General features: G+C 52.7%; 2 protein-coding genes across 2 annotated transcripts; both read right to left on the bottom strand.

The window, feature by feature from the left end:
* Positions 1 to 436: 436 nt before the first annotated feature.
* On the bottom strand, positions 437 to 16,034 carry POSPLADRAFT_1157831 (hypothetical protein; the record flags this gene model as incomplete). Its single annotated transcript, XM_024487242.1, is given in 51 exon segments — positions 437 to 562; positions 645 to 802; positions 860 to 914; positions 969 to 1,015; positions 1,069 to 1,181; positions 1,416 to 1,568; positions 1,623 to 1,657; positions 1,956 to 2,094; positions 2,148 to 2,314; positions 2,365 to 2,594; positions 2,823 to 3,001; positions 3,077 to 3,090; positions 3,159 to 3,348; positions 3,496 to 3,581; positions 3,897 to 3,958; positions 4,007 to 4,320; positions 4,376 to 4,509; positions 4,556 to 4,898; positions 4,949 to 5,054; positions 5,107 to 5,208; positions 5,259 to 5,369; positions 5,432 to 5,525; positions 5,606 to 5,817; positions 5,873 to 5,946; positions 6,002 to 6,235; positions 6,449 to 6,548; positions 7,405 to 7,620; positions 7,676 to 7,892; positions 7,948 to 8,033; positions 8,169 to 8,507; positions 8,646 to 8,972; positions 9,037 to 9,154; positions 9,708 to 9,811; positions 9,869 to 9,914; positions 10,614 to 10,721; positions 10,741 to 10,892; positions 11,008 to 11,099; positions 11,223 to 11,362; positions 11,494 to 11,570; positions 11,665 to 11,768; positions 11,982 to 12,670; positions 12,719 to 13,038; positions 13,099 to 13,303; positions 13,576 to 13,706; positions 13,825 to 13,846; positions 13,871 to 13,919; positions 14,158 to 14,181; positions 14,256 to 14,923; positions 15,500 to 15,615; positions 15,676 to 15,832; positions 15,891 to 16,034. 51 exon segments carry the CDS (start codon positions 16,032 to 16,034, stop codon positions 437 to 439), a joined length of 8,229 nt encoding a protein of 2,742 aa, XP_024334018.1.
* A 1,427-nt stretch (positions 16,035 to 17,461) lies between these two features.
* On the bottom strand, positions 17,462 to 19,271 carry POSPLADRAFT_1157456 (hypothetical protein; the record flags this gene model as incomplete). Its single annotated transcript, XM_024487186.1, has 2 exons — positions 17,462 to 19,048; positions 19,107 to 19,271. 2 exons carry the CDS (start codon positions 19,269 to 19,271, stop codon positions 17,462 to 17,464), a joined length of 1,752 nt encoding a protein of 583 aa, XP_024334017.1.
* Between the last annotated feature and the right edge of the window lie 200 nt (positions 19,272 to 19,471).

Below are 19,471 nucleotides of genomic sequence, written 5' to 3'. Positions count from 1 at the left end.
CCAGGTACCGGTCCTCCTTTTCCTCCGGCGAGCACAGCCGGCGCACGTTGAGCAGAGCGGTCCGATTTTGAAAAACTGTCGTACTGACACACTGATCTATTAATTCAGTCCTTTATGCTTGGTACACAAGGCTAGAATGACGCTTGGTTTTCGCAAACAACCAGTTGTGTTACTCGTGGAGGTCGCTCTTGTAGCTCAGAACGAAGGAAAAGTTGCAATGTACCCTCGAGTCGTCCCGTCGTTGCACGATCTCTATGCGAGAGCTTCAACGGCGTACGATGATCGTAGATGTCGTGCCGTTGTTGACTAAGAATTCGATCAAGGTACCTGATCATAGAAAGAAAGAAGCGTTCCACAATGGACAGGCGAATTTGAAATTCAATTGCATCCGATACGGCCCACGCCCTCGACGTACTGCACTTCAACCTGGTGAATCTCATATGGGAATGTTCAAAGCCTTGCTCCGCTTGTCCGCGTCGAGAGGAATCTCCGAAGCATTCCTTTTCGCATCCACGCTTGGTGTCCGCATTTCCTCGCCTTTCATCTCCGCCGATTTAGCGGTCTGGAACTCACGGGGGAGCAGGACAGCACGATCTAGTGCGAGGGGAAGCCCGCGGTGTCGGCCGCGGATCATCGCAGCGCACACGACGATCCTCGAAAGAGGGCGCAAAGCCCCCGGGAGCGAGTAGTTCGCCTACTACTATTAGCGGGTGCCCAGTGCCATAGGTAGTTCGGATCATACGCACATAAGGAACTCCTAGAGAAAGGCCCACAGTCCCGTATGCGGAGACTAGCTCGAATACTATACCGGCAACGGACATGTCAGCTTAAGCTCAGGCACTGACTGGTTTGTACCTACTCAACGCAAAGATAGGAAAACGTGTCGCATCTTCTGCAGCCATGAGGGGCGCTCGCTGAATAGAGGTATTGGTTATAAGCAGGCCGGTCCAACCAAGGGCATTGCTTACCTCGATTATGCAAAGCACGAACAGTGACAAGGCTAGCCACCACATATCTGACGAAGATATTCAATCAGAGATAGCGCGTGTAACGGTAAGTAGTACGCACCGAATGACAATTGCTTCCGGACGTGATGACACAGATACTGGCCCCATATCGCCACTCGAGGGCCAGATGCCGCATCGTTGGGACTGTCCACACCCTCTGCGTTGTCATCTTCCCTGTATATCCCCAGAGACCGTTCTTCATACACGTTCGTCGAGCGGACGCTGAGCGTTTTGAGCGCGGGGGAAGATGTTGAAGACACTCATGGGCATAATTGTGACGGCCTTACCTGATCGCAATGGGATAAATGGCTATGTACATCAGTATCACGTATAAAACCCTTGCAGGGGCGCAGAGAGCATATTAGTTGTCTCGTTGGAATAACGTTCGCTGTGAATGTAACCTCTTACTGGACAGCCGGTACGAATGACAATACAGGAGCTGACTGGAAGACGACGCTTCGTACGGCCGAACTTTGTAACACGGCGTTGATCAGCCTCACGCCGATAGGTATGTGGTCCATAGCGGGGTTGAGTAAAAGATTGAACGACAAAGCTATCAGACTACAGATCGTTTGAGTCCTTCACTTAACAGTAGACGATGAGGAACGGACGCACCCTATCACTAGCTGTATAGCTAGAAGAAGCCATGTCTGGTAGGCCGGGAAGAGTAGGATTAAGCAACGGCGAGGGTGGTCCAGTAGAAAATGAAGCGCCTCGGTCGTGCGAGATTGTGCAGGTAAAACCTTCGTTAGCAGCCATCTACGCAGCCGGTTAAGGATCGACCATGGCGACAAGCGCGGTTAGAGCTTACATAAAGAATCGCAGACTACGCGGCGGTGAAGGTGATGAGTTGAGGTGTTCGATCGAAAGCGTTACGTACTTACAAAATTGGCTGCTGCAACAATACGTAATCAGGTTCGTTCGGACAGCTCAGCAGTGCGAACTTACGTATGCGGCGTTTCCAGCCAGGACACATAGTGTGAAGACGGTTATCATGGGGTATGTCGTACGATATGGCACCATGTTCTGGTTGACGAGAGACATGCCGGTGTTGGCCCAAGCTCCAACGACCTGGAAAGTGGAGAACCTGGTCCGATTGGGGTGAGTACTTCGTCCGTCTCAGGCAGCAGCAGTGCTTACCAAACCGTATTGATCATTCGATGTTGCTCAGGTGGGTGCATCACGGAGTGCCATCCAGGTAACGACATATATGGGATAATCACAATGAAAGAGATCACCAGTAGTCCGAGGTAGTACTCCGTGAGAAGTGAGTCCTCTGCAAAGAAGCCGGGTAGGACAGAAAGTAACTCACTGATGGTATTATCCATAGTAAAGCGCTTAGTGCTCGATACTCGACCCCTCCCAACTCTTGGATATTCTCTTCCGTAAGATTCTTGAACACAGAATTTCTGTCGACGATCGCGTTGAAGGAGATGTATGGCACATGATGTGCAGATCTCGGGGGAGAGCCTCCAGGGGTGTGGGGCACCAGCATCTTCGTCCGTGGGATTGTCAAGCGCCGCTGCACACTCCGGTAAAATTGTGGAAAGATGCGGCCAATCACCCGCGCAAATAATTCACAAGGTCCTGGAAACCCGCCAAAGTAAACAAGCCGGCGTGTGCTAGCAGATGACATATGCGTGAATTCGTGACCGGTTGCAGGACCATGTCCTCCTAACAAATGGGTGTTCGTCGCGGTGTCATGGTCTCGAGACTCAGACCTCCTCATTGGGTCGGCAAGGTGAGGAACTATGTCAACCCTGCGAATCACATTCGGACAGAATTTGGGTGGCGAGCCTTTGACTTGTAACCCACGATGGGTTACAGTAGCGGATACTAGTTCATCCATTTCCGCCCGTCGTCGCTTCAGATCGTTTTCCGGAAGTATCCGAGGAAAGACAACGGAATGTTCGCTCAGAAACGGGTCTTCTTGGGGTGATCGGCGCTCGAGCTTAGCCGTCACGATGTGTTTCAGATGCTTCGTGAAATATGCCCTACGTTTCAGTGTTGGCTTTTAAAAAGTGCGGGCCACAGACTGTAGTATTCACCTTCTCCAACATACAACATACCACGTTACAAACACCTGTTCATATTCAGCAATACATCTCACGTGAGTCGACGAGCACCAACGGCCACTGTAGAACATCTCACCTGATTCCCAATAAATCCGAGGACTACGATAATCGCTTGCTGCCAAACAGACATGCTGCTCAAGTCTATAGTCGTAAGACCTGTTCCTGTTCCTGCGCTGATACACATGAAGAGGGCATCAATGAAAGGGATTTTGAAGCGCCCATTGGATGCGGAGAAGATCGCGGCCGTGATTAAAGGAACAATCATACTGTTGACATGCTCAGTGAATAAATGCAGAGCTAGCAGAGGTACTGACAAGAGGAGTAGATGTAGGCGGTAGAAATTCAAACTCGAGCGAATATAAGACCACATGCCGTCGATTTTAACAGCCAAGTTGTGAGCCCGGTGGGCTCACGACGTTCTTCCTGCCTCGAGAAAGAGTGAGGTGGGGAAGGTGGGCTGGTTTAAACCGTCGAGGCAATAGAGCGTCTTATATGTGTTCTGATCTAGGCGTCATCAAGCGAGCGGCAAGTAGCAATAGTCCCTCATCCATGAGCATCACACGTGCGTAACGACAAGTACAGTGAGAAATAGCGGTCGACATAACGAGAGCGTTGTCAAATAATCAGAAGTCGCTTAATTGTGTGTGAAGCGATGGTCGCACCAACGCGCATCGCGCCTGGTGGACAAGCGGATGAGGCTTATGGGTGTTAAGTCGCATGGTCGCACGAAACATAGGTCATGGCTCACCATGATGGTATCGCTAGGCATTCATGTGGCAAAGGTGAAAGTAGCCTCTCGAATCTTTACCCTCACACTACGATCTGCTGGCCACTCGAAGCGAACAGCCTCCAGCGTAGCAGCCAATGTCATATGGGCTATACACCATGAGCAATATGTGCTATTGAACACATGAAAAGACATACCTTCACTTCCGATATTGAAACTCAGTGTCTTGTAGGGATCCGAGCCACCATGCCCTTGACGAGGAGGAGCGCCCGGATTGAAGAAGCTCGTAAGGCTAGACCCAACCTTCCAGACAAGCACGACAGACTCCTCTAGGGAAACGGTCACAAGACGTCTCCCGTCAGGCGAGAAGCTGCATGCTGTCGTCCTCTTCTTGTGACCTTCCAGGACATACAAACGAGTGGCAGTCTTCAGGTCATACATCACAACAGCGCCTTCGGCAGTGCCCATCGCAAGGCGCTGTGTTGACATATGGAAATCAACGTTAGGAAACCTATACGCGTAATGTCATTCAGCGAGCTGGGGCACGCTTCGTAAACATGACGTACGTTTGGACAATGTGTCCCAGGATATCCGTCGCAGAATCCAAGACGGCATCTCTATTGGACGTCGAGTTGGGATCGAGAGATTTGACCACCGCTTCAACTAATCGTGGTAGATTGCTGTACAGGACGAGAGGGTTCTACTAGGCGTTAGATGGTAACTCAACTCGATTGCCGTATGCTAACCTTGCGAATCAGGAATATGACAAGCTGCATGACGGCCTTGCGATGTTCCACACTGCGTGGTTGGAGGATATCAATGGTTAATGTGGTCATGAATAATGGCGTATTGGCCGCAGCAATGTGCAACACTGCTGAACGGGCTTGTGATCCAACGTTGTGTATGGAGATTGCCTCCTTCCGAGATACAGTCGCAAGGGTGCAGACAGCCCGGAGCATCTCTACGGCATCGACATATTGTTGCCACAACGTGAAACCTCGCGAGCACAATTCAATGGCGAGAGCTCGATATGGCGATCCTTCCCTATGGAGGTATAGCCCGATGGACTTCGATGTTTCCGTGAGTACGCTGGAGAATGTGCGTCAGTTGTGTCAGAGGAGTAAATGGCTTGCGCATACTTTGTGGACAATAGGTTATATTTCTCTGCTGCCACGAAACCGCACATGTGCAATGCCATTGCGCTGCGGACTGACTCCGTGTCGCGCTCCTTTTGCACAGATGGAACTACTCATGAAGAGTCAGATACGGCGCGGCGAGAGGCAATAACTACACGTACGGTACTCTTTCCATTTCTCAACTATGAGGATGGTATCATCGTTAGAAAGGCGTGCGACTCCTGCGTCAAACAGCAATCGCGCAGCACTCCGAACCTCTTGTACTGAGCATACTGGTGAGTTTTGAACGTGAGGAACATGCGAGCGCACTTACCCGAGGAACGAAGATAGTATTTTGCCAGGAACGTCAAGCTCGGGGATTGATATGATGGCCCGATAGCCTCGGGCAAGGATGCAACGTAGAACGTCATCATAGTACTTGCGTCTGCACAATATCGAATTTGTATCGCATAACGCACAAATAGGAGGCATTACGGCCACACTTACCATCATTGTCAATTAAGACTTGCAACAGAGTGACCAAGATGACTGCGCGAAAGGCAGAAATCTCCGGTGATATTGACCATACAGCCTGCGAACTCTGGAAAGCATATAGCACTGTATGGTCCCTAGCGTTCAGTGACCTGTCAAGGCATCGAATCGCGCAATAATTTCACGGACGAACTCGTGGTATCCCACAGAGGCGCAGGACGGATAGACCCTGAGCCTCTCAGTGCATATGTCGTCGATCTCTTTGCTGATTCCAGGAGTCAACAATGTCGCCAGGATAGAACGGGTTTTCCCTCTATCATGCTTGGAGGCTGATGTTCGTCCCGGCATATGACCGGTGTTCGAATGAATAATGCTGCCCATGTCAAGTAGCAATGAACACGCTGCATCGCATATGGCATCAGTCGATCCGTGTGAGGGTAGGTCATAGAGACGTACCAGAATCAAGCCCAGCAAAGACGGGCAGGCTGACAATCTCTACTGGAACGGATGGTTTTACCGGTTCGGCGGGCCTGCGACACCAGATCGGATGAGATAGGCAACCGAGTATCATGCTTTCACGCTCACCATCCCGCCCAAGCTCCCTGTCCCAGGAGCTCATCGGCCTTACTCTTATTCATGGATCTTCTGAATTCCATAGTCTTGCAATCCCAGAGCCTGGCGCGATTGTCCGTGTATACAAGTAGGATGTCATCCTCTCGCATATGAACCATTTTCAGCGGGGCGACTGATGCGGGAACAAGTACCACACTAATGCACACAAACATGAGTTGAGACGTGACCTCTGATGCAGTAAGAGACCTACAATTGTAAGTCGTCCACAGCGAGTATAGCGATTGTGCCATCTTGTGAGATGCACAGCACACAACCTCTCAAGCGGCCAATCTGATCCCCACGAAGAGACACCACGTTCACAAGGGGGGTGACGAAGATTGTCCAATGTGCCCGAAGCTCCAATGTACGCGCCCTGAACAGATGTGAACACTAGCTCCCGAACGAGGTGATGGAACGTACCCTGCAGACCAAATACCAATCGAGCCATCGTCCGAACCCCCAATGACCAATGGGTCTCCGCCTCGATCACTCTGCACGAGATGCAGCGAAATGACCGCACCTGGCAGTGGTCGATTGGAGACTTGGGATATCTCCGACGACACCTTCATCAAACGAGACCAAGAAGAACGGCGCAGTAACCCATCGCCTATCACGGCACTCGCATGAGCATGCAGTGCTCGTGTATAAAGAATTCATGGCGTACTGCATCCCAAAATAATGTCATCAAACCCGATGGGTAACATGGACATTATGCAGGAGTCATCCTGTAGGATGTTTTGATCATGTGATGCTTTCCAGATTGTCCTCGACTTCAAGACATCCGAACTGCTGTCGAACGAAAGAGATTGGACAATCCTCTTCCCGTCTCGAACGCTCAGGCTGAGAATTTGTTCGTGTGTAATGAAAGAGCAGTCATGCGGGGGTAATGATAATGTTCGCGCCAACGTCGGCCTGCAAATAGAACCATGTCAGCTTGGGAGCATTTCTCGTTGGAGAATAGGCTACTATGGACCTCGTAATCTGGCTCGTGCTTGATGAATGCATACTATCGCCGTCAGCATCAACCAAAGCGATGACATACACATCAGCAGCTTCCTGCGACGAATGATTAGCTCTATAAAATTAATCGAACTTGTACGGCATACAGGACGTGTCACAACGAATGAGTCCACGCTGATCCATTGCCATTTTGTGATGTCGGCAAGCTCATACGTGCAAACGCTAGACATCGTTTGCCTGTTTAAGTCAAATATCTATGATTTTGGTGAGTATAGCACATGTCAGACATACATAACAACATACACATAGACCATATTCTGACCAATATGCGATGCGAACGCCGTCCCCGTGCACAACGAGACTTGTTCCAATCACCGGCACTGCTAGTAATACATCACCAAGATCCATGGGCGCACTCAGGCTCAACTCTGACGCGTCGTCGTTTCCTGTCTCTCCGGATAGGCGTTCCCGTGAAAGATTTTTGAAAGCCTTGAACGGATTTGGTAGCGGCAACATTGTGGTCGAGTTGCTTTTCATATCCCCAATGTCTGGTGGTGACAACTCCTCGTTGAAAGACAAAATGCGGATGACAAGACGGTGATCCGACGACATGTAGTGTACCGCAAGTGTGCCTACCACCACGAAGGTGTGAATGCAACATAGTGACTACCAACAGACAAGACGCACCGTCCATTTCTTGATAGAATCCAACGGATTCCGCGGGCCCATCAAGAACCCAGTCGCCTTTCTTGACGAGCGCCATGTCACTTCCATCCAGTTGTGGACCTTCTCGAAGCTCACAGACCAAGATTCGTGTCTGGGTTTCTGCGTCCCCCTCGGCGACATCTATGGACTGAGACATATACGAGGTATCGCCAGACGCAGAAGCGACGACCAGGCGAGCCTGTTTGTACCTTGGGTGAATACGCAAACAGCAGCTAATATGTAGGAGAACACACCTCTCCAACGGAACCAACTTGGATGGTCTGCCAGATCCACAATATGGAGGCATCGCTGGCGGCCTTGACGCCCGAAGTTATACTACCTGCATTCAATGATGCAGTACAAGAGCCATCAATAGTAGCGTATATTGATAGCTTTCTTTGAACCCAATTAGTCTCTTTCAGTGCGATATGCTGAACTGGTCACCCTGATTTTTGCAAGCATAGTATGTATCTACCATCATCGTAGGCCTCGAGCGCAGCAACGGCATGCGTAGAGCCCAGAGATGACGGGAGTATGTGGCTTTTCAAAAATAATCCAGTCTCGCGCTGCGCTGGGGAGTTGGCTGTGGGTGAACAAGGAGATGAAGGGGGTGAGAGAGATCTCAGAGAGGCAGCGGGGGAGAACGCTTTGATACTCCTGGTACTCGTCGACACTGATAGCCTGTCTATTTTTGCGGTTCTGTCGACATCTGGTGAAAGCAGCTCAGACCTGGTTGCCTTCCCCCGCAACATTCCCTTCAGCTTCTCAGGCTCATCATCAAAATCCACATAGTTCTTCGGTGCTTCAACTTGCTCTGTAGAAATAGACGAGACAACTCGCGATCGGGGGACGCGAAATGGTAAAGTAGAGTGTGCAGAGGAAGGTGAGGCAGACCTCGAGTGGGATCGGCCTAAGCCAGTGTATCGCAAAGGACTAGTATGTCTTGACGGACCGGCGGGCTCTGGGGGGGTATTGGTTGGGCTGCCCGGTATATCATGCTTTCGCGGAAATGCAAGTTGCGAGCCGAAGAGAAATACTGTACCGTCATCACACCCGAAGGCAAGTCCGTGAGACGGTAACTTCTCTTCCAGGTCGGGTTGCTCAGAGGCGTCTGAACATCCCCAAGCTGTTAAGCACGAAGCAGAGGCAGATGCCCAGCTCCGCGCAACGTTATTTGTGTTAGTTTCTGGAGCGTCTCCTGTAATAGACGAGCGAAAGGTGATAGGAACGACCAAGGATACTGAGTCCGTCTCCATGTTACGATTGGCTTTGCACGTTGCTACAATGCCGTTGATAAGGTGTAAGTCATCGATCATTTTTAAGACCGTAGCATACAAACGTACCCAGTGAGATAAGAGAGGCGTTGCAGCAACTCTCAAACCTTTGCTCGACCTCGCCGAGCGCCGAGCGCTGAGAAGGTGGCGCGACGCGTCGATCACGTGTGACGCGTGTGACTTGGCGCTGAACAGGAAAGCAGACATGACCTGATGTTCGAGTTGTATCACTATCTTTGACTACCTTCTCGTAGTACCTACGCCTCGACTCTCCGTGCAAGACAAGGCGCCAATGAATAACACTACGAGTACTAATCTGATATTGCCTTGATGCATGTTATGGCTTGCATTCAGACCATCGGTGAGCCGTGCGACCAGTACCGCTGCACGGTTAGTGTAATATACTGCCAGCACTGGCCGCAGGTATCACTGACCCTGACGACTTGAAGTAATACGTAAGGGTCAAGTTGGAACTGACTTGCTCATTCTGAACGCTCTGCCTTCACATATGCAACCTACGGAATTGTCTGAGACCCACCTCTACATCAAACTCGTCTGAAACACCATGACGATGATTAGCTCGACGTCCTGCATGCCTTTTCGCTAACTATGGCCGTCCCTAATCTAGTGGACGCCGGGTGATAATTTTTGCGTTCCTCCTCATAAGCGCATTCAGGTCATCACTAGCACTCAAGCTTGAGTCGGTCCGAGACCCATGTCACAGTCTTTCAGGCAAGTACACCTGAGCCTTCCGTCATTGGCACAATTCGTGTTGAATGGAGGTTGTCCATTCTACCGGATGCTAGTAATGTCGCAGACTCTTCAGTGCAGAAGTACCCTTGCGCTAAACGTAAACGTTCTCATGGTCAGGGTACGGCATAGATGCTTCGTGAACACGTACTACGGCGGCCGACGTGTCCATTTGCGCTGCAGCAGCCGTAGCTCAACTATGCATCCCAAACCAGGCCAGTGATTCAACGGAATCTAGACCTGACTATCTCGTCTCACATTCATCTCCATCTTGGAGGGAATTTTAGGTGCTATATAGCTGTTGAAATAGGTCGCAAGTAGTTCTAGGAATATTGACCGTCTTCCATGCAAAGGTCTGTAGCTCGCTTAGCCGTGGGTACTAGAGGATGTTCCATGCGTTCCGTGAGTCGCGTCCATTTGTCAAGCAGTACGCCAAGCATACTTCATGCTCTCGTGTATGTCCTCATGGATGGAAATACTGGCCAAGATCAGTATCAGCTTGACAATTTTGATAAATATTCCCAAAGTTGGCCCATGCGTGAAATCCCTCGTGCCGTTAGGCCGTTTGTCATTTGGAGTGCACATGGTCCTGTTTTCTTTGACGTCTTAATTCGCAGCGTGTCTCCAACAGATATTCTTCGCCGGTGTTCGCGAAGACCGCCGTGTGTAATTCACTACCAGCGCTCACCGCGACTTGCGCAGTACATCACTTATATGGCAGTCCCCGTCGGTCATTCCAAGTCAATCAGGATCTGTCCGGGCTTCTGTGGTGTGGATCTGGCAGTGAGATTGTCTTGGCATAGATGCCGTAGGCATCTTCGAGTCCTTCTCCCGACCAAGGTGGCGCTCTCCATTCTGATCGCTCGACTCCGGCCATGTCCAGCCTGTGTACGCACATCCGCATCAAGCCAAGGCGGTGTCCTGGACCGTTCAAGGTGTTTTTGCGAAACCTTGCATGCGTCTTGGAACGTCTCTCTGCCAGCCGCATTAAGTCCGCAATTCCACTGGGCAGAATGTAAATACCTGGTAAGGATGCCTCGTGTAGGCGGTCGCCTTGTTCTGCAGTGCGCCCTCCGCTAGCGTCATCCGGAGTTGGTTACCACAGATGGCAATCGTACCTCGTACAAGCACGTCCAGCACGGGGACGCAGACGTCGCCGAGCTTGGCGATGACTACTGTGACCGGGATGGTCATCGGCGTGCGTGAGTGCATCTTGTAGCTCGATGATTAAGAGATGTACTGACGACCGCGGCTTCCGACATTAGTGGGCCTCTTTGTCCTGGTGCTGACTTATCAGGTTATCCCATGTCTGCACCGGAAGAAGCCTCCTGCAAACGTGCCTCTCCGCGGACTGCGACTCCCTGCAACTCCTCCGGAACGTCCTTCAGTGGGCAGCAGAATACGGCACATTCGTTCTAAAATCACCACGTTCTTTACATCCTCTAAGCGGGAACCTGGAGCACCCTCTTCAGAGTCTCCTGTCCATAAAACCTTACGCTCCTTACATCTCCCCAAACGCGACCAGGGCAAACGGCGCCTTGCTCGCGAGAAGTTCGCGACGAAACTTCGCCTCGACCTCCGTCTTCCTCCTGCCGCCGATGTCCTCTCCTCCCGCACTCCCCGAGATCGCAGGGGTTTTGCGCCGCTGAAGGAAGACGTTTTCTCGACAGGCAAGAGAGACGGCGTCGTCATCTTTCCCACAGAGAAGCCTCCCACCGCGCTCATGTCGCCGTGGTCCCCGCGCGAGCAGGACTTTCCTTATCCCTCAACGCCCACGCCGTCGCGTTGGCTAGGGAAGGAATGGCTTTCCGACTCGCCTCCGCCGTTCTCGCCCACCCCTTTCTCCCCGCCACCTGCATATCATCCTGGGACCCCTGTACGTTCTGGCCTTTTGCCAACGCAAGAAGCTACACCAATGAGAGCTAGCGATGACCGGGGAGCACTTACACGAGGTCTCGAATCCGCCGAGCGAGACAGAGCTGCCTTGCAAGGCCCAATAGACCTCTCGGACGTTGTCGTCATCAGTCCCACGCAGCCCACACATAGAGAGCCTGTGGACGATGTATTTGTGATCACGGACGATATTGATACATTTAGCGATGTCTCTAGCAGATCAAGCACCTGGTCTTGTACTACTGAAGTCTTGTAGTAGAAGCCTCGGTGACGGAAGAATGTGTACAATGTTTACTTGGCCGCCCTCTGTCATCCCACTCTGTACACCTTGCCTATCAGTCTTGTGGTCTGTCTGAAATGATACATCTTACATGAGAGTCAACATGTCCGGCTGCATGATAGCCAACATATCCGGCTGTTTGAGTCGGAGTCGATTCCTGGACAACTGCCTATCTTGCATCCATTCATCTTCATCAATCGAGTCCGACATTGGACTAAACCGGAGTCCCTTCTGCGTGCCCATACTAAGAAAATGGACAAAGCCCCATACCATCGGCGCGGTTTCGTAATTACGCGCATGCTGGGGCATATTGGATGCGCACATTCCGATGATATGGACGGATGGCACGGGCATTCCAATCTTCTGACGCTGCTGCCGGAGCGCATCGACGGCGCTTAAATACTCCTCTGAAAGGGGGGCCAAAAGGGTAATGCGCTCTAGTCGGGGGAGGGTTATGTTTGGCGGTGTGATGCACACCATGATGTCCTCAATGCGGCATCCCTGGACAGCCAGATGCTCCGCCAACGGGAAGAGGTGAAGAAACTCCAGTAAGTGGCCCCCGAAGACCTCAGGCAGCCCCTCGTTCTTCATCTGCATAATCTCGAACCGGACGGACAATATACGAGGGAACTTGCATAGCGCATCCGGAGCGTCCTCCGTTTTCAATGAGTTCAGCAGCATCCTGGCCTCAACTTCCGTCCCGAAAGAAAGTTCCTCTAGCTGCAGCACTTCCAACAGCGGCGCGGTGAGCATGCTAAGTAGCGGAATGCCAACCATAGTCTGTCGAAGGCGTAGATGCGTGAGAGAGGGGAAATGGAGAGATCTGACCTCGACGGCATCCTCTTGGGGCGCATTCGACATGGTGAGACAGTACAGAGAGAGATGGGTGATCAGGGGTGAAGTGTCAGCTAAGTGTTTCAAGCGCGGTAGATTCCAATGGGTCGTCATGAGTACCAGAGTGTCGAGGACGGCGAGGGGCTCCAATGTGATTTCCGTCAGACGGCCCTGCATGATATGTATCTCCCGGAGACGCGGGGCACCCTTCTGCAGCAGAACTTCTGGCCATTGCTGGAGTAGGAGAGGGATCTCTGGGCCGGGGAGCGGAACGTCCACATCAAGTACTTCGAGTATCGGAACGTCCCTTTGCCCTAGAAAATGAAGCATACTGTATAGGAGCATGGGATTGCGGCAGACGAGGGAGAAGCAACGCCAGCGCTCAGAGTTCCACGCTAGCAGGGTGCATATTCCTAACAGCTCGTCTTCAGAGAAGGGCATGTCAGGTCCCGGTACTCTAATATCAATCTCAATCGGCAGCACGCCGGATCGCCCTAGGTAGTCGAGGACTGTGTACGTCGTCGCCCTCGAGTTGATAGGCACCACGGTCCAGAGTCGCGGGGTGTTGAGAGCAAGAACCTGCCAACGACGACATACGCCGGAGACGAGGTATTGGAAAGGTAGGCTGCATGTGCACGGCAATAATTGTCTCAAACGTCCGTATTGGCGACAGTACGAGCACGGTGGTGTGTGGTAGCATCCAAGAACGAAGATATGTGCGAGGACGTCATTCGGTAGCGAATGTATTGTAGTCCGAGGTGGACCTACTCCTACAAACCGCAGTAATGGCCGCTAATCGTCCGTATCAGAGGAGCCCCGTTCAGGGACCTAGGTCTGGTATACAGGCTTACCGGTGTGTACTTGAGCAGCTTCTTTCTGACTGTCTCGAGTATCAGGACAAGTTGACATCGGAATCGCTGCGCGATTGACACCGCACTGACACAATTCGAGTATAGCCGTCTGAATACTGTCTTGAAGATTGCTAGAAAAGACCTAAAGAGGGAGTGGTGTTACCGCCATCAATACAGGAGACACGGTGCAACGCGTTGATTAAGGCACAACCAATACTGTAAAACAATCAACATATCGATGTTACTTACATGCCAGCGCACCAGCCGTCGGCTGCTAGAGCCCGCAGTCGCTTACGTTTTCATAAGTACGGGCCGGAGATGACAACTCAATCGGGAAGGAGAGGCTACAGACTAGATAGCAGCCGTAATCCTACGGATTCCAGCAATTCCGAGCGGAGGTCGTGTTGTCGCTAACCGATTTCCATCGGGCCGTGAATATAAGACCTGGATGGTGTTTCATTTTAATCAGAGCATCTTACTCCCTTATTTGACAAAAAGAAAATCGCAAACAAAACATGCCACGATCTCAAGCGCATAGTTGACAAAAAGTCATCTAAGACACCCAATGCGGGTATTACTTACGCCCAAGTGGACAGTTGGATAATCCTGATGACTTGTACAACGAGACATGATCCTCAACACATCAAGCAGTAAAGTCAACCTTTCGAGCAAGCCCTCACGTAAGGCTAAGTTCCTTGGTCACATCGTTAGCTCTTTCCAGAGGACTGGTATATGGAGGATATGGTCCGTAGAACCCAAGCCGCCCCCTACGCGTCTGCTCGTCCTGCATCCAGTCCGCGCCTGCATGTAGCCCGCCATAATACGAGGGTGCTGCCCGGCTTGTTACAAGGGAGAGCAACACACGCTTCGGAGATAATTGCCACCCCAGCAGCAGTCTCAATCCGTAGTGGTTCGTGTACAGCGGCAAGTTGCTTGCAGGAACCCCAATCAGGAAGACGTTGGATATGGAGGCCCCTGCGGCTGCACGCCATCGCACGAGCGTCTCCGCTGAGTCCAAGTGTTCCGCGTGAGGATGTCCGAGCATCACGAAGCGCTTCAGTCCCGGGAGAACAACGTCTGGAGGAGCCGTGCTCGTCATAGACCGCACAATCTCGTCGGTACGGAACCCTTGGATCGCGAGTTGCTCGACTGCGGGGAACAATCGCAAGAACTCTAATAGATGGCCGCCGAAGACCTCCGGCAGGCCCTCGGTCTTCGTCTGCGGGATTTCGAATCTCAAAGAAGAGATGCACGGAAACTTGCAGGGAGCATCAGGGTTGCCACCAATGCGCAGCGCGTTCAGCAGCGCCACGACTACTTCGTTTCTCTTGAAGTGGAGGTCTTCCAACTGTAGAACTGTCAGCTCGGGGGCCTCCATTATGCGCAACAGCGGTATTCCGGAGACGGTGTACCGGAGACGGAGATGCGTTAGACAGGGGAAAAAGAGGTCTGAGAATACTTCAGATGGATGGATGGTGGTCCGCGCGATGTTGCAGTACAAGGTAAGGTGCGTGAGGCGCAGAGACGTAACCGATATCACCTTCAGGTGCGGCAGGGTCCAGTTTGGTGTCATGAGTACGAGCTTCTCCAGAGAGGCCAGAGGCTCCATCGTGATATTCGTCAACCGACCCTGCAAGATACTGACCTCACGCAGACGCGGTGCTCCCTTTGCAAGCAAACGCTTCGGCCAATTGCCCTCGAACATACTAAACGTGTAGTGAAAGCTGCTAGGAAAGTCGATCTCCAGGACCTCGAGCATGGGGAAGGGCTCCTGATTGAGCAACGCGAGCAGAAAGTGCATGACCTCCGACCTGTTGTTTATGATGGACACGCGGCGCCAGCGCGCGGCGTGCTCGAGCAGCAGATACCGGAGAACAGGGTAATGGTCGTCAGTTTCATACAGGCTGTCGGGATGTAGTATTACGATGTTGACATCGATTGGCCGGCCGCCCGAACGTCCTAGGTATTCGGACATCATGCTCATGGTCGCCTTCGAGGTCACAGGGACGGTCGTCCAGAGCTGCGGCGTGTTCAGCGCCACTGTCCTCCAATGGCGGCACACACTGGAAACAAGGTGCGGGAACGGTAATTTGCACGCACACGGCTTCCCTTCCCTGAGCCGCCATGGTGCCTGGGAACATGTTTTGCACGGGGACGGGTCGCGTCCAAGGGCGAAGATGTGTGCTAGGGTCTCGTACGGTAGCGAATGAATCGTGGTCGGCGGACGACCAAGTCCGAGAGCCCGGACAAGGGGGCGCTACGTGGCGGGCATTAGTTTCAGCGATTGTGGGCCATTTCTCGTGGATTGTGCTTACTGTGGCTTGAAGGAGCTCTCCTCCGAATGCTTTGGGATGCCAGACGATTCGCACCACGAAGGTCGTGAAGTCTATCCACAGCCATCGAAAGACCGTCTTGGCGAACGTGAAGTAGATATTGTCAAAAGGAAACCGGGAGAGCATGATGTTGAGCAGATGCGAGGCGTGATAGACTCTCCAACGCTATCGATTCTGATGGGGGAGAAACTTGATCAGTTCAGTGTCTTGCGAGAAGTCAAATATGCATGAGGCATGCCAGTGAGGCCTTGACGCCTGCCACCCTCATGGCCCGAGGTACTCACGTCCCAAATTTATGAATTGGTTGAAGCGCCGCGGCGGCAGAAGCAGATATACTACTAGCAGCGGCCCGGGACCAACCAGAGTCTGCAGTGATTGCTGACAGGGAAGGGCTGTTCCTGCAGCATTATATACCAAAGCCCGTGATCGCGCACGGAGCAGCGTTGAAAGACTATTGTGAGACGAGATGAGACGATTGAGATTGAGATGACAGTGTAAGAGGATCAGTCCGACGTTTATTGTACTTCAACCTCTGGAATGCCATATTCGTGTCAGGCCCCGAAGATATCTCACGCCCTAGGACCATCATCTAGGAGTAGTTACCTAGATAGGCTAGGTAGATTGATGGAATGATGCGGTATCAAATATGTGACTATTAATAATGGAGTCGCCGCATCCATAACAAGTGCTAGTACATCTCGTTGGCGCACCGTCTCCTGTGGGCTACTACGAATGTGGATAGGGATTGCGAGAACATCGCATCGCATTGTCTTTTGAATATGGATGGCCGGTCTTCTGTCAGTGCGGCAAGGCAAGCGAGTTATTGCCCCAATGAAATGGTCAACTGCAACCATGAGCCCTGTTCACCTGACTGACTGAAGCCGGCGGCGACGGTAGCCCCCCGGGGACCCCAATGTCTGTACGAAGTTGAAGATGTCAATCACGCGCAAGAAGCCATCCCATTTATCTCTAAGTCTATGCATCATGCTCCTGGTAATGTCAATCGTACTAACACACGGCCAGCCTGAGTACTGTAAGCAGGCCTTCTCTCCTCCCCTTCTCCCCCTCCTGCCCCACGGCCCCCACCTTCTGCTCCCAGCCTGCCCGAAGGTGGAATCCTCAGAACCGACTGAGGTCGCGGCCAAATATCCAATTCACTGTTCATGAACCTGCGCATCACAGCCTTCAGCCACGCCCGTCTTTGCACCTGCAACGAGAACGGTGCGCCACTCACCAGTACGTCGGCACCAAAATGCTGCACGAGCCGCAACACATACGCACACACGGGACCGTGGAATGTTTTACTGTCTTACAGGATAATGTTTCAAATTAATAACACATTTTATTCCTGATTTAACGGACACAAATCGCGAATACCAAGACATGCCACGATCTCAAATATTATAGCGTATGGTTGGCGAAAAGTCACCTAAAACACCCAAGGCGGGTACTACCTATGCCCAAATGAACAGTTGGATATTCCCGATGACTTGTACAGCTAGACATGACCCTCAACACGTCAAGCAGTAAAGTCAACCCCTCGAACGAAGCCTTCACGTATCCTCCTCGGGCATTTCGGTAGCATTTTCCAGAGGACAGCTAAACGGAGGACATGAACCGTAGAACCCAAGCCGCCCCCTACGCGTCTGCTCGTCCTGCATCCAATCTGCGCCTGCATGTAGCCCGCCGTCGTATGAGGGCATCCGTGCTCGCCGGCTTGCTACAAAGGAAAGCCACGCGCGCTTCGGAGAAAACTGCCACTCTAGCAGCATACCCCGCCCGTAGTGGCTCGAGTACAGTGGAAAATTGCTCGCAGGGAACATAATCAGGAAGACGGGGTCTATGGGGGCCCCTGCGCCCGCGCGCCATCGCACGAGCGTCCCCGCTGAGTCTAAGTGTTCCGCGTGAGGATACCCGAGTATCACGAAGCGCTTCAGTCGGGGGAGAACGACGTCCGCAGGATCCGTGCTCGTCATAGACCGCACGATCTCGTCGGTACGGAACCCTTGGATCGCGAGGTGCTCGACTGCGGGGAACAATCGCAGGAACTCTAACAGGTGGCCGCCGAAGACCTCCGGCAAGCCTTCGGTCTTCGTCTGCGGGATTTCGAATCTCAAAGAAGAGATGCACGGAAACTTGCAGGGGGCATCAGGGTCGCCACCGATGCGCAGCGCATTCAGCAGCTCGACGACATCTTCGTTTCTCTTGAAGCGGAGGTCTTCTAGCTGTAGAACTGTCAGCTCGGGGGCCTCCAATATACGCAACAGCGGTATTCCGGAGACTGTGTGCCGGAGACGGAGATGCGTTAGAGAGGGGAAAAGGAGTCCTGAGAATGCTTCCAATTCATGGGTGGAGGTCGGCAAGTACTCGGATTTGCAGAACAAGGTGAGGTGCGTGAGGCGCAGGGACGTAACCGATATCACCTTCAGGTGCGGCAGGGCCCAGTTTGATGTCATGAGCTCGAGCTTCTCCAGAGAGGCCAGCGGCTTCATCGTGAATTTCGTCAGGTAAGCCTGCAAGATACTGACCTCACGAAGACGCGGCGCTCCTTTCGCAAGCAAGCGCTTCGGCCATGAGTCGTCCTCCATAATCAACAAATAGGGATGGAGGCTCGGAAAGTCGATCTCCAGGACCTCGAGCATGGGGAACGGCACCTGGTTGAGCAGCGCGAGCAGAAAGGGCTCGATAAGCGGCCTGTCGCATATGATCGAGACGCGGCGCCAGCGCGCGGCATGCTCGAGCAGCAGATGCCGGAGAACAGGGTAATGGTCGTCAGTCTCATGCAAGTTGTCGGGGTGTCGTATCACGATGTTGACGTCGATTGGCCGGCCGCGTGAGCGCTTCAGGTATACGGACATCATGCTCATGGTCGCCTTCGGGGTCACAGGAACGGTCGTCCACAGCTGCGGCATGGCCAGCGCGATCGTCCTCCAATGGCAGCATACGCTGGAGACAAGGTGCGGGAACGGCAGTTTGCATGCGCACGGATTGCCATCCCTGAGCCGCCATGGCTTTCGCGAACATGCTCTGCACGGGGACGGGTCGCGTCCAAGCGCGAAGATGTGTGCCAGGGTCTCGTACGGCAGCGAATGAATCGTGGCGCGCGGAAGAACCAACCCGAGATCCCGGAGGAGCGGGCGCTACGTGGTGGGCACTGGTATCAGCGAGTGCGGGCCACTGCTTGTTGATCGTGCTCACCAGTGCGTGTTCGTAGAGCTCTTTCCCGACTGCTTTGAGACGCCGGGTTCGGCGACGGACTCGCGCCCCGAGGGCTAGGTGGCATTTCACTGTCAGCCGTCGAAGCCTGGGGGCCGTCTTGGCGAGCGTGAAGTGAGGATTATCAACAGGAAACCGGGGGGGCATGTTGAGCAGATGCGAATGTGATGCGCGATAGACTCTCCAACTGCAGCGCTACGACGACTATGGATTCTGACGGGGGAAACACTTGTCAGCTCAGTATCTTGCCATCAGTCGACCAGGCATGAGGCATGAGGCCTGAGAGCTGCCACCCTCATGGCCCGAGGTACTCACATCCCGAACTTAATGAAGCGCCGCACGGCGGC

The sequence above is a fragment of the Postia placenta genome (assembly GCF_002117355.1).
Source record: "Postia placenta MAD-698-R-SB12 unplaced genomic scaffold POSPLAscaffold_19, whole genome shotgun sequence".
NCBI classification, from domain to species: Eukaryota; Fungi; Basidiomycota; class Agaricomycetes; order Polyporales; family Adustoporiaceae; genus Rhodonia; species Rhodonia placenta.
The sequence above is the reverse complement of the archived record's forward strand: the minus strand, read 5'-3'. Positions and strand labels throughout refer to the sequence as shown.